The 13,366-nt window shown below is 44.9% G+C and overlaps 2 protein-coding genes across 6 annotated transcripts in view; one reads left to right on the top strand and one right to left on the bottom strand.

Annotated features, from left to right (window-relative positions):
* Positions 1-9,511, bottom strand: part of RPS24 (ribosomal protein S24) — a gene marked incomplete at its 3' end in the record, with an annotated part of 272,504 nt that extends 262,993 nt beyond the window's left edge. The window contains exons 1-7 of one of the 4 annotated variants that reach the window (XM_082673820.1): positions 9,422-9,511; positions 7,832-7,897; positions 7,533-7,742; positions 5,866-5,976; positions 5,205-5,222; positions 3,400-3,421; positions 2,950-3,037 (exon numbers count right to left, since the gene is read on the bottom strand). In XM_082673820.1, coding sequence (XP_082529946.1) covers positions 5,217-5,222; positions 5,866-5,976; positions 7,533-7,742; positions 7,832-7,897; positions 9,422-9,424 — 396 coding nt within the window. In that variant the 5' untranslated portion in view covers positions 9,425-9,511. Of the gene's footprint in view, positions 1-2,949; positions 3,038-3,399; positions 3,422-5,204; positions 5,223-5,859; positions 5,977-7,532; positions 7,743-7,831; positions 7,898-9,421 lie in introns of those variants that run through there. The other 3 variants (XM_082673823.1, XM_082673821.1, XM_082673822.1) reach the window with 3 other exon arrangements.
* Positions 9,512-11,277: 1,766 nt separating this feature from the next.
* The window catches only part of POLR3A (RNA polymerase III subunit A), a 51,274-nt gene continuing 49,185 nt past the window's right edge, over positions 11,278-13,366 (top strand). For both annotated transcript variants that reach the window (XM_082674087.1, XM_082674086.1), the window contains exon 1: positions 11,278-11,442. In XM_082674087.1, coding sequence (XP_082530213.1) covers positions 11,399-11,442 — 44 coding nt within the window. In that variant the 5' untranslated portion in view covers positions 11,278-11,398. The remainder of the gene's footprint in view (positions 11,443-13,366) is intronic.

Raw genomic sequence — 13,366 nt, 5'->3', positions numbered from 1 at the left:
CACCCCACTACTTAGTTGCTTAACTGCTCTAAACCCTCTCCAACACGGGTCCAATGAGACCTGCCTCTTAGGATTATTGTACAGATTAAAGGAAGTAATTGTTTATACAGTAACTGCCTCAGCTACAAGAGTATGGTGTATTTGTCAAGATGCTACCTTTAAGGAGAGCCCAGAATAATCAAATTGCCATTCAACCTCTTCTTTGGAGGGAAGAGAACAGAGCAGTTAAACGCTGGCTACCTGGGCACATGCAGCTACAAGTGGAACAAAGGGGTGCAGTTCTAAACCTCTCGCCAGACTCTTCCTTGCTACCCTCATGAAGCAACAGCCTCTCACAAGTGCCAAGTTGAGGGAAGGGATGTGCCCTCCCTGACTGTTGATGAGTAAAGTCAACTTTGCATTTCCACGGAGGCTCTTTCAAAGCCTGTTGACAGCAGTATGGTCTGGTTAATGTCAGGGCCGACAAAGTGCTGAATCTCCAATCCTAGAGTTCCACAGCACAACTGTGCACAACTGAACGCTAGTCCTTGCTTCCCGTCACACAGTTGCTCAGCACTTCAGTTTCCAAACTATTCTCACAGATGCTTTATCATCTGAGACTCAAAATAGCCTTGCGTCAGGTCAGCAGAGAAAGTACCCTTGGGGGCCCCAATTTAAAGAGAAGTTAACCCCATCAGGGGACCACGCAACTTGCCCAGACACCCAGCTGGACTAGATGGAAGTTAAGCGGCATGCAGAGGGGACACAAGACCAGAGGGCAGGTGGACAAGGGTGCAGGCTAGCTTGCAGGAGCAGAGGCCACGGGGGATGACAGAACAAACACCTACCCTGAGGCACACAGCCCACCCTCTAACCTTGTCAACTGTCACCATGCAGGAAGGTGGGCCTGCTGTTGATTCTTCTGATAACTCAAGATGCTAGGAATCTGGATCTTCATGTACGGTTTGTCCTATTTTGAAATGCTTTGCTTGTCCAACAAAGCTTACTGACAAGACTGCCAGTTCGTGACGTTTGTAATATCCTAGCCCAGGCAGTTCCCCTAGAAAAACAGGCTCAACCAGAGTTAATCACGATTCCCTTCAAAGAGACTACTGGCTGAATGACTGCAAACTTTGCCCTCCCCGAGCATATCCCAATGGAAAAGCTTACAGACCTTGTGACTTGGTTGCCAAACTTCACCTCATCAGGCTCCCTGCAGCTGTGCCCCGTCTTCACACCAACACCTAGTACCTCACTCTGAAAACCACCTCCTACCCTTCTGTTCTTGCTCCATTGCTTCTTTTAGCCCTGCTCCTGAACTTTGTGACTACAGGCCCCTGGGGTCACCCCCCACCCCGCCCACCATTTCTCGGCTTCATCTCCTGTCCTGTCCTGAGCCATCCCAAATATAACCTCTCCCAGCATCTTCTGCTTCTTGCCCCTACATGCTGCTCACCAGCCCATCTCTGCACCTGCACAGCCTAGATCAGTCCTGGGGAACTGCATCTCCACCAGGCATGGATGATCTCTGGCCTCCACACACTGCTCATTTAAAAATGCCACTCGCCTCAAATCCCTTAGGGATTCCACACCACCCATTAGCCATTTTGGTGGAAACAGAAGCGTGCAGACCTAAATCCCCCACTCCTCCAAACTCTTCCTATACAAGTAGACCATCTAATCTTATTTCCTGGTCCTATTAAGGGAGCACAAAGCAGATTCCCTAGCAAGGGAACCCACAAGGCCATGGTTTCCACAAACCCAAGTATGCAGCCTCAGCAGAGCCACAAACGGAACTACACCCACCCCGCCCTCTGCACCCTGGGCCAGCAGGTTCAGGCCCCTCACTTACCTGGTCACATCCCTGCCCTCCCAGGCTATAGCTCCTTCTTCAAGTCAAGGCCTCTCACCATGCTCTCTGCAAAATATCCAACCACTCCTTTCTGCAACCCTCACATGCCTTCTGCTATCATGATTCTTGCTTTTTCCTGGTTCCCCTTTCAACCCAACCAGCTAAGCAGTCCTCTACTGCTTCCTGAGTTTTCTCTGAAGCTTTCCATCCACTGACACAGTTCTTAATAGCATTTATAAGCCTGACTCCTACATGGACCCACTTAAGATAGAAACCAATCACACACCAACCTCAAGGAAGAATGACATCCAAAACCCATGAACCATTAATGCCTCTTCTGTCCCCTCCCAAACACCCAAGCTCTCCTACTCATGTTTCTTATCCTCTCAAATGGCACGCCAACCCCCCAGCAACCTTCAAACAACCCCCTCCTCAAATCCCCCAACCCCACACAACTGACCAATAACCCACATTTCAGGTTCTCAACCTTGACGCCTAAAAAAGCCAGTGTGAGAATAAGCATCTGGCAAAGAAAAAGTAGCACTAGATAACCCTCAATGCTTCATAAAACCCATGCACAATCAGATTTACCAAGCAATTACACATTACACACAAATATTCACCACTCTAGAGCCTTTTTCAAATTCCCCACCCACAATAAACCACTCATTTATCACATAAGCACAAGCCCGCAACAGACAAATAACAATTTTGACAGACGCTGTTTACTTCAGGATAAATGATGAGAATGTAATCTAGTAACTTAATTTCTATCAAGGCCAGCAAATTTTTTTTCCGTAACAAAGACTAAGTGGGGTTCTAGTAAAACCAAAAAGGAATTCAGGTTTCAAGAGTCTCTTTCAGAGACTGACCAACTATAATACCAAGTATTAACATGAGCACACCAGACTGGCCCTACGTGCTCCCACGCTGCCAATACTCTACACCCTGACATCTTTGTGCCATTAAAGGGAAGGACAAACACCACCCCAACATAGCAAGTTTTCACTGAATGCTTAATGGAACATGTGAACTTGGGCAGCACTCTAAATCTGTTAAACAGCAAACCAATTTTACAGCACTCCCAGTAAACTTCAAATATATTCCAAACAACCAGATATGTAAAAAGTCTTAAGTTTATTAACTCTCTCATGAAAAATCTGCACAATCACCACAGACACAGTCACTGCAGAGTCTTTATTCCTTCTGTGAATTAAAGAAAAAGAAAAATTTAGTTAGCAACTGCCTTTAAAAATTAAAGTTCAAAGTCTTCAACAAACCCCAAAATTAATGACACTCATGCAGAACGAACATTAGTAACCTAGACCATATTAAGTTTGTGTGATCTTAAAACAATGTAAGCATCAAGATATAAAACTCACAAACATTCAAGTTAGGGATGAGACAAAAAACAAGTTTTGACAACAAAACCTTGTCACTGCTAGTTTTTAAGGGGCACAACTCTTGAGAGCATTTGTAAATATACTTCTAAATCATTTCACATGCTCTATTTTTAATGACTGTCAACCAAGGAGTCTAGCAATCTAAACGAAAAGCTTGAATTATACCTGTTGTCCAATCTCCAGCTCACTGAATCAGTGGCAGGGAAGGGGGAAAGGAGGGAAGAGGGAAAAGAAACATTTCATTAATAGTCCCTTTTCAAACTCCTAAATAATCTGCATGCAATCAGATACCTTAATGACTATTTTGTTCTTTGCAATTGTATAAAGAGCACTCCCTAGACACACTCACTGATTTTATTCCACCCAATTTTGAGAACAGCCTGCCTGATTACTATGGTTCGTAGGCTGCCACTGCCTACTTACACATGAAGGCGCCTCTGCTTTGCTCAGCAACACCGTCCTGGGCACGCTAGCACCATCAACAGACCTGAGAATCATCGCAGACTGAAGTCTAATTTAACCACAAGGGGAGAGCTCTAAATGATCAAGCCAAGTCTTTTAAAACCTGTCTCAGTTCAGTACTTTAAAAGCCACCATTCACAATCAACACGAGTAGTGTGAATTAGTATTTAAAAAGGCAGAACTCAGCTGATGTAAAAAAAATTCAATTGCTCTTCAAACATGAGACTACTCCGTAATTTAAAACAACTCTATTATACCCGAAAGGTGCAACTCCAACATCTGGATTCCAACATCTAAGTTCAAAGGACATTACTATGCCTTTTTTTATTTGAGCCAAAGAATACACGTGCTCATTTATGCATTCCTTTTCCAGCCGCTTTTCAGAGCAGTGCTAGTGAAATGCACTAGTGCAACGTGAAGCAGGAATAGTGATAGCTCAGGTCCCCACAGGGCTAAACTCTGCACGTCACCGCTGAGCACTAACACAGGTAACTCAAAGGCTGAATGAAGAAAACAATGTGTAAAAAAGTTCCTCAGATCTAGATCAGAACACAAATATTGACTGTTTTTCAACTTCTGGAACTTCTGTCAACAAGTATACTAAGCCTCACAGAGGGAGCAGTTATTCTAACTAAGCAGCAAGCAGTTCCTCTGGCAGTCCATTACAACGCCATGGCACCCGGAAGTCAATGGGATTACAGCCCAGAGCAGGCACACCACCGTTTACGGCCTGGTCTGGCAGGGAGTCACGGTGAGAGGAAGCATGTCGGTGAGAGGAAGCATGTCGGTGAGAGGAAGCATGTCGAGCGGTGACCACCACTGTTTCAAAACCTTACTAGTCCCAACCCACTCTCAGCCCACTTTACACGTTACTGCTTTAGGCTGCTCAGATGTGCAAAAGTATTTAAGTACCTGTGGGAAAAGCGTATTTATCAAAGGCTTTGATGTGAATATTCAATTATCTTGGAAATTTTCCAATAAAAAAAAGGGCATCAGGTGGAAAGCTGGAGATCAACTAATAAAAAGCAATGGGACAGTAAAGGAGACAGTAAAAGGCAGCTTTCGGTGTGTGCTCCCGGGACAGAGGCTTTGCCAGATTTTCCGGACCAGTTTATCACCAAAGCTGCCAGAGAATCAACCAATCTCCAGAGTCCCCAAGGGAAAGACTGCTCATGACTGGATGAGTGAATCCTTCCCAAGCCCTGTGTTAAGTAAAGCCATTTCCTGGGTAGGTGGTACTCTGGAACACAGCATTTCCCAAGTGCCAGTTAAAAGCGGCTACCTTCCTCCACTGGGGCACTTCACAACTTAACATGCGTTTTTGAGTTTCCAAAATAAACGTCATTTAAAGTTTTTCTCCTTTGCCCATAATATACTACTTTAAACCGCAGCAGTGGTGTTATAATAGACTATACTACAAAACTCTCTTCCGAAAGCCAACATGCAAAGCATCAAAGCAAACTTAGTGAAGGTGATGCATCCCCACACCGTGCTCACAATCTCAGTACCTGCTAGACACTTCATTTCTGATGAACAAGAATTCCAAGAAAGTAGAGGAAAAAGGCAAAAAAAAAAAAAAAGTTCACAGAACACTTGATTATTTGTTAATTTAACAACCCAACACCTTAATTCCATTCAACTACTTACAATTAGCTAGCAAAGCTGGTAAAAAGCTCATCATTAAAATCACTTAAGTCCTGACTAACTGGAGAGGAAAGCAATGGAGAACTGTGCTACCTCTCCAGCATGCCAGGAAAACATGGGCCACATTGATTCAGCTGCTTCTTCAATCAGTTGTCAATTTTAAGAAAATAAGTCTTGGGAAACTAGATCTGCTCCCCCTTTAACAATCTTTCTAATTAGCAGTAAAATGAAAACTTTCCTGATAGGACTTGCAAGGCACCCACCAGGATCACTCTACCGATCACCGAACCGATGTGGCCCCATGTTGTGCTAATCTGCGAGCTAACAAGGGGTGGGCAAAGCTACTCTACTGAGGTGTTAAGATACTACATTACGTGGCTTCTCAAAACAGGTTACCTTCTGTAATCCAGAAGAAGTCGGAAAAGAAGAAACATTAAGAAAGGTTATTAAGAAAACAAAACCCCACCTTTCTACAAACTAAAAACCTGGAATTGACATTTCTGTATTTCCCTTGATAAACTATACCTTTTTGCCAGCACCAACATTGGCCTTTGCAGTCCCCCTGACTTTCTTCATTCTGTTCTTGCGTTCCTTTCGCTGTTTTCTCGAGGTCTTTTTCTTCTCGTACAGGCCATGCTGAAAAAGAAAGGAATATATATACGTATACACATAGGTGACTTGCAAACATCAACATCGTTACATACTAATCCGGTAGGGAAAGTGACCAGGCCGGAGCTCAAGAAATACAGCTTCAGAAGTCAACACTCTTCAAAGTACATTTAACAATACTTGTTTGTGCTAGAACAGAAACGGTCATTAAATTGAGATAGCACGAACAGAAAACAGCACGGGAGAAGTGTGCACTCAACGCTCCGTGCATGCTGTTATGGTTCGGAGCCTACAGTTCGCTAGGTCTCCACATTTTCAGGGTCTCTTCCATTTCAACTCCCTGTTTCCTACTCATAGCTGACAGAGGAATCTTTCCCAAGAACTCTACACCCCCCACGGAGACAGCATCTAGCTACTCATCTTCACTCTGCCCACTTCTGCATTTGCTCTTCCTACTGCCTACAGGAATGCTCCCCTATCTTTACAAGGAACTCGGCTTCACTTCACCTCAGCCAGGTCTCCCAGACCACCCAATTAAAAGAGTGCAGGGCTTCCCTGGTGGCGCAGTGTTTGAGAGTCCGCCTGCCGATGCAGGGGACACAGGCTCATGCCCCGGTCCGGGAAGCTCCCACATGCCGCGGAGCGGCTGGGCCCATGAGCCATGGCCGCTGAGCCTGCATGTCCGGAGCCTGTGCTCCACAACAGGAGAGGCCACAACAGTGAGAGGCCCGTGTACCGCAAAAAAAAAAAAAAAAAAAAAAAAAAGAGTGCAGCATCTATCTACCACATACCTATTCAATGGAAAGATTTTACCTAATAGCAAGGAGGAATAAAAGTTAAAAGGGGGCAGACACAAGAACTATTTCAAAGTAACAATTCATTTGCTCATTCACAATTTAGTATATAAGCTAGGGAGTTTGCCCAGTCTACTGCTGTACAGTTGAGCCCTGAACAACTGCACAAATATGGGTGCCAACCCTCAACACAGTTGAATATCTGATTATACCTTACAGCTGGCCCTCCACATCCACACTTCCCTTCGCATCTGTGCAGTCAACCAACCTCGGATCGCTGTAATACAGATTTTACTACTGAAAAAAATTTGCGCGTAAGTGGACCTTCATAATTCTAACCCGTGTTGTTCAACGGTTAACTGTAGGTCATTGTGTAGTGCTTGGAACTCAGGAAGTGATCCAAAAGCTTTCATGGTTCCTGGCAACCTATGAAGTTAAGCCCAAACTCAGATGTTTGGGAATAAAGATTTCACTTAATTTGGTGCCAACCTACCTGTCTAAACTCATCCCCCTACCTACTTCCAGTTCCTACCTCTAGGAGCACTGCTTTACCTGCTCTTCTAGACCCAGCTCAAATGTCACCTCCTCAAATCCTGCAGACCCCATTCTGAACTCCTGTTCAGAACTATCTGTGCATTTTATCAAAGAACCTTTTCTCTCAACCCCTTAAGAGTTCTTTAGTATGTTGTCCCCCTGCAGACTGCTTGCTTTTGCTCACTCCACTGCACGCACAACACAATGTTATTGAAAAAATGTCTTTAGCAGCTGTTGAACAGATAGGACACCTACTCTTGCAAGCCTGTGTTTGGGCTCATTCTTCTTTGCGTAATCCAAGGAATCGTAAATCATGCCAAAGCCAGTTGTCTTGCCACCACCAAAATGGGTTCGGAATCCGAACACAAAGATGACATCTGGTGTGGTCTTGTACATTTTGGCTAGTTTTTCCCGAATTTCTGTCTTAGGTACTGTTGCCTTCCCAGGATGAAGGACATCGATGACCTAAAAAGATCACCAAGTTTAGTGTTTATTATAATGAAATACATCTTCAAAACTGAATAACAACCAACTTTTGACGTACTCTTCCTTACCATTTGTTTCCGCTGAAGTAGTCGGTTGGTCATGAACTTCCTTGTGCGGATAGTTACCGTGTCGTTCTGAAAACATAACAACGCTCATTAATAAAACTATTCAACCTTTTCTTGACCCGCTGTGATTTTCCAAGAGCTAGAACTGCAATGTCCAAATCAGTAGACCCTGTGGCTATCCATCTGTGGATAATTAATTAAAAATAAACAACATTTAAAACGCAATTTCTCAGCTGCAGGAACCACATTTCAAATATTCAGGAGTCACATGGGTTAGTGGCAAAAAAGTTTCAATAAAACAAAAAAAATGCACAAATTCCCATCTCCTAACCCACTTAGCACAGTGCCTAACTCACAGGTCACCCCATCACAAAAACAGCATCAAGAAAACACTCAACAGCCACATTCTGAATCTGTCAAGATTTTAAGTCTGGAAACGCCTTACTTCACTTCATTACAGAAATCACTCTGCAGCAAGGTTTCTCAAACCTCTGGTGTTTTGGTCCAGAGGGGGGCACTGTCCAGTGCATTTTAGACTGTGGAGCAGCATCTTTGACCTCTAACCACTTGATGCCAGTAGCACCTGCGCTTCCCAGTTGTGACCAAGAATGTATCCAGATTTTGTCAACTGTCCCCTCAGAGGCAAAAAATCACCCCCAGTTAAAGCCTACTTCTCTGGAGTAAAGCTGTGACTCTATAAATGTTATTGTCCCGGCACCCTATTTATTGCATCCTGCACAGATGTGACAAGCATTGCACCACCTCCTTGTAAACTACCCTTCTTGAATGACCAACGCTACACCCCACCAAAAAAACTGTACCCCCTTCTGAATGGTCCCGTTGCTCTTTTACACTATGAGTGACTACCAAGGAATGTGGGCATTCAGCGTGCTTACACTAAAATAATTCACCAAAAAGAAGAGCTCTCATAGTAGATTGACTAATTTTCGACTGCAGTCTGAAAAACCATACCACACTAAGTTCACTTCAACAATATTCGATTCTTGAAAGTAAGGGTCAAGGGAAAAACAGCTCGCAGATAGAGTAGAGTTAAAAACAGGTGAACCTTCTAATGAGCTAATCATGACATGGCAAGCCTTAAAGTGGCTCCTCTTCCCGGGGCCTGTTTCCCCCCTGTGAAACAAGAGAATCCATTCGGCTGACAATATTCTAGCTTACACGTGGGAACGGTTTCAGTCGTCGCAACACGCCCGGGCGCTGCCGACACCCTCTTCTCCTCCTGGGCTGCCTTCACCGGCGAACCGCCTACCCCAAATTAAGCGTTCAAGTGCGATGTGTCTCTCCTCACCCTACCCCACCCCACCCCACCCACTAGACACCACGAAGCCGACAAACGCAGCAGCCGCTCCCGCAGTCCCCATTCCGAGGACTCCGAAGCCCGGCATGTCTGGGTCGACAGCGCAGCCCGGACTCCCCGCCGGCGGCTCCCCGGCCCTCGGCAACCGGCCTCCGTCAGACACAGCCAGGGAAGAGCAATCGGGCTTCGGGCGGCCGTAGTGCTAACGGCGGGACCAGGGGACGGAGGATGGCCCAGATATGCGTTGGATGATCCCTGGATCCGCAAAGACTCACCATAATGGCGGCTGATCTTCAAGCAGCCAGGAAGGAAAAGAGAACTATCTTCCGCCGGCCAATCATATCAACGCTCACGGAAGGACCCCGGGAGACGCCGGCGTGGGGGCGTGGCCAGACCACGAGGCCGACCGCGCTAATGCCTGATTGAAAGTGTATAAGACCTGCTTTCTTCGCTCTTTCGCCACACCCCCGGAACGTGAACGGCCAATCCGGAGGGGGAACAGTTTGGGCCGACCAGGTTTACGCAAGCACGTGTTCCACTTCAATTCGTTATTTTGAACTGTCTCTACTTAAAATTCCGGTAAACCGGATTAAAGTTAATTCCCCTCCAACCGCGTTAGAGGTTGGTAAAGCTCGAAGGCATCCTTGGAGGTCCTCTCGACCAGCCTCCTCATTTTACTGCTAGGGAAACTGCAGAAACCCGGACTCAAACTTTTATTTCAAGTACGCAAAACTGACCGTTTTAATTTATTGCTATTTAATTAATTTATTTTTTCTGAGCTTAGAGAATCTGATTTTCTAATTAAAAATAAAAAATTCTTTAATTTGTCTTTTTCTGAAAAATCTTAATCCCCACAAAAGTGAGCTTTTAATAAGTATCTGCTTGATAGAGAAATTTGTTAGTTTACAGTGAGACATACGTGTAACAATAAAGAACATGAGCATGCAGGTTCAGAGACCGACAAATCAGGTTGCAGGCTTTTGAGAGCGCTGCTATGTGTCTGTTACTTTCTGAGTACTTTTACCCTTATTTTGCCATTTAACCTTCCCACCAACTCTAAGAATTAGGGTACATATTACTTATCCCTTTTATAGATGGGGAAACTATGACAGCACGAGGTTAAGGAACTTTCCCAAGGTCGCTCAACTTTTAAGCAGTAGTGCCTAAACACCCATGGATACTGTGGTTCCAGAATCTTTGTTTTTAACTTCTAGATAATGAAAATCACTCACCAAATCTTCAAAGATATATTAACTGCTGAAATAGGAAAATCTGGTTTGCTTTGCTTTCTGTCTGTGACATGTTTTACTAGTGGGGATCCATAAAGTTTGAAGACAGCATCCCTTAAAATTCAAAAGTGTTGAACCACTTTATTGGTTTCTGTTTAGAGTTTCTCACAGATAGTAAAGAAGTAAGTTTCAGGTTCTGTAGCCCTGAGTCCTATGGTGGAATGGTTTTCTCTCTAGTATCATGCGCTAAGATGTCACACTAGGATCACCTCCCACAGGGTGTGAGGTGTGAGATAAGAAATTTATTTCCTCAGTACATGAATAATCGCTTCCTATTCTCCCTTCATCTTGTTTCCCTAGCTCAGCATGGCTCACTTTTCACACTAAACCCACAGATTTTCATCTTCTGTTTTTGTAATCAATAATATAAGTTTAATTCTTCTTTTTCAAAATAACTTTGTGAACTGGAGGTGTATGCATGGCCGTGTTTTCTGCCCTGTTTACTTCCTTTCTAGATAAGCTAGATGAAGTCCTCTGTTCCTTAGGCAGGTTCATTTTAGCCTCCACCTTTCCTTAAATAATTAGAGGCTCTTAATTAAGATGGTATTGATGTTGATAAGACGATTTTCCATTGTATGCAATTTTTGGCTCTCTGGTTTTCTAAAAGTTTTGAGGCAGGGGGGTTGTAGTTTCTTTGCAGGTGTCAGGTGACAAGAAGAAATGGACCGGAAACCGGACCTTGAAAATACCATGAAGGTTTCGGTACAGTTTCAAGGAGGTGCCGCCAGATGGCAGTGTAGAGAGAAGGCGAAAAGCGGCGTGTTCGGAGCCTCTCTTAACAGACAGAAGCGCCGGCGAGTAGCGGAAGTGGAGGCGGGCACGTGGGGCGAGCTACGGTGGCCGAAAAAATGCCGGGGATGTGTTAGCAACCAGTCAAGAATTAGTCCCGGGCGGGTGCTGTGAGCATCGTATTTCTAATCTAGCTCAGCGAGTCTCGAGGAGGGAGCCCCGGCAGCCGTCACCATGGTGAAGGAGCAGTTCCGGGAGACGGATGTGGCCAAGAAAATGTAAGATGGAGCAAAACTCCCCGAAGAGCAGAGAAATTAGGGGCAGAGGGGTCCGAGGTCAGGGAAGGGTCAGAGGTGAGGTCGGTTGGAAGGGAAGGGCCAGGAATCAGTGGGAGGTGTGGGCACAGTTCAGGAGTATCAGGTTAGATTAATGGATATTGATCGGGCAGAGGGCTTTCACGACCTGGGGAACCCAGGCCAGGGGTGGTTCCTTGGGCGGAGAAGGGGGGATGTGGTGGGAACCTGGGGGATGTGGTGGGAACTTTGGCGATCCGTGCACCATGGGCCGAAGCTCGAGTTCTCCTGAGGTGAGACGATGACCCCTTTCAGCGAATCTTTGGTCATTGCAATGAATGGGAGCGACCTGGGGCGGGGACTCATTTTGCTGCAGAGCACATGACACGGAGGTAGTATTTGCTGACCAAAAGAATGGAGTTGCCAGCTAGAAAGCTGTATCACAGGCAGATGGATAGCAGTCTCAGAAATGAGGCTGTTATTCTGGACCTTCTTCAGAGCTAATTTAGTAGGCCACAACCTCTCCTTAGACCTTCCAGTAGAGAAACAAATCAATCATTCTTGTAGTAGATGCTTAGTGAGGAAGGTACTGTGTTCTGGCCCCGATGATAGACATGAAGATATGAGATGAGTAAGACCTTACTGCCTAGTCTAGCTGGAGAAGGTAGACAAGTCAACTTTGGATAGGACAAGTGCGAGGACAAGGGTAGGCATAGGGGGTTCTGACAGCACAGGTGGGCAAGGGGTTCAGGCAGAACAGCCTTCTTCCAGGAGCCTACAGGAGGGAGAAAGTATAGTGATGAGAAGGAAGTAGATTTGAAGCTTTGTTTCAGAGCCATCTTGCAGGCAGTGAGGAATCTTTTTTTTTCTTTAATTGAAGTGTAGTTGATTTACAATGTTGTGTTAGTTTCAGGTGTACAGTACAGTGATTCAATTATATATATATATTCTCTTTTAGATTCTTTTCCCTTATTGGCTATTACAAAATGTTGAGTATAGTTCCCTGTGCTATACAGTAGGTTCTTGTTGGTTATCTATTTTATATATAGAATGTGTATACTTTAATCTCAAACTCCTAATTTATCTCTTCCTCCCCCCTTTCCCTTTGGGAACCATAAGTTTGTTTTCCATGTCTGTGGGTCTACTTCTGTTTTGTTTTTTAAATATATTTATTTATTTATTTATTTTTGGCTGCATTGGGTCTTTGTTGCTGCACGAGGGCTTTCTCTAGTTGCGTCCACTAGGGGCTACTCTGTTGCGGTGCACGGGCTTCTCATGTTGCAGAGCACGGGCTCAAGGTGCACAAGCTTCAGTAGTTGCTGCACACGGGCTCAGTAGTTGTGGCTCGTGAGCTCTAGAGCGCAGGCTCAGTTGTTGTGGCTCACGGGCTCTAGGCGCGCGGGCTTCAGTAGTTGGGGCTCGTGGGCTCTGGAGCACAGGCTCAGTAGTTGTGGCGCACGGGCTTAGTTGCTCCACGGCATGTGGGATCTTCCCGGACCAGGGCTCAAACCTGTGTCCCCTGCATTGGCAGGCGGATTCTTAACCAATGCCCCACCAGGAAAGTCCTATTTCTATTTGGTAAATAAGTTTATTTGTATCTTTTTTTTCCCCCACATATAAGCAGTATCATGTGATATTTGTCTTTCTCTGTCTGGCTTACTTCACTTAGGATAATTTCTAGATCCATCTGTGTTGCTGCAAATGGCATTATTTCTTTCATTTTTATGGCTAGTATTTCACTGTGTGGGTGTGTTTGTAAATATATATATATATGCATATATCTGTATATATCTACAGCACATCTTTATCCTTCATCTGTTGATGGACATTTAGGTTGCATCTATGTCTTGGCTATTGTAAATAGTGCTGCAACGAACATTGGGGTGCATGTAGCTTTTCAAATTATAGT

Source organism: Grampus griseus, assembly GCF_964374135.1.
Source record: "Grampus griseus genome assembly, chromosome: 16".
In the NCBI taxonomy this organism is placed as follows: Eukaryota; Metazoa; Chordata; class Mammalia; order Artiodactyla; family Delphinidae; genus Grampus; species Grampus griseus.
The sequence above is the reverse complement of the archived record's forward strand: the minus strand, read 5'-3'. Positions and strand labels throughout refer to the sequence as shown.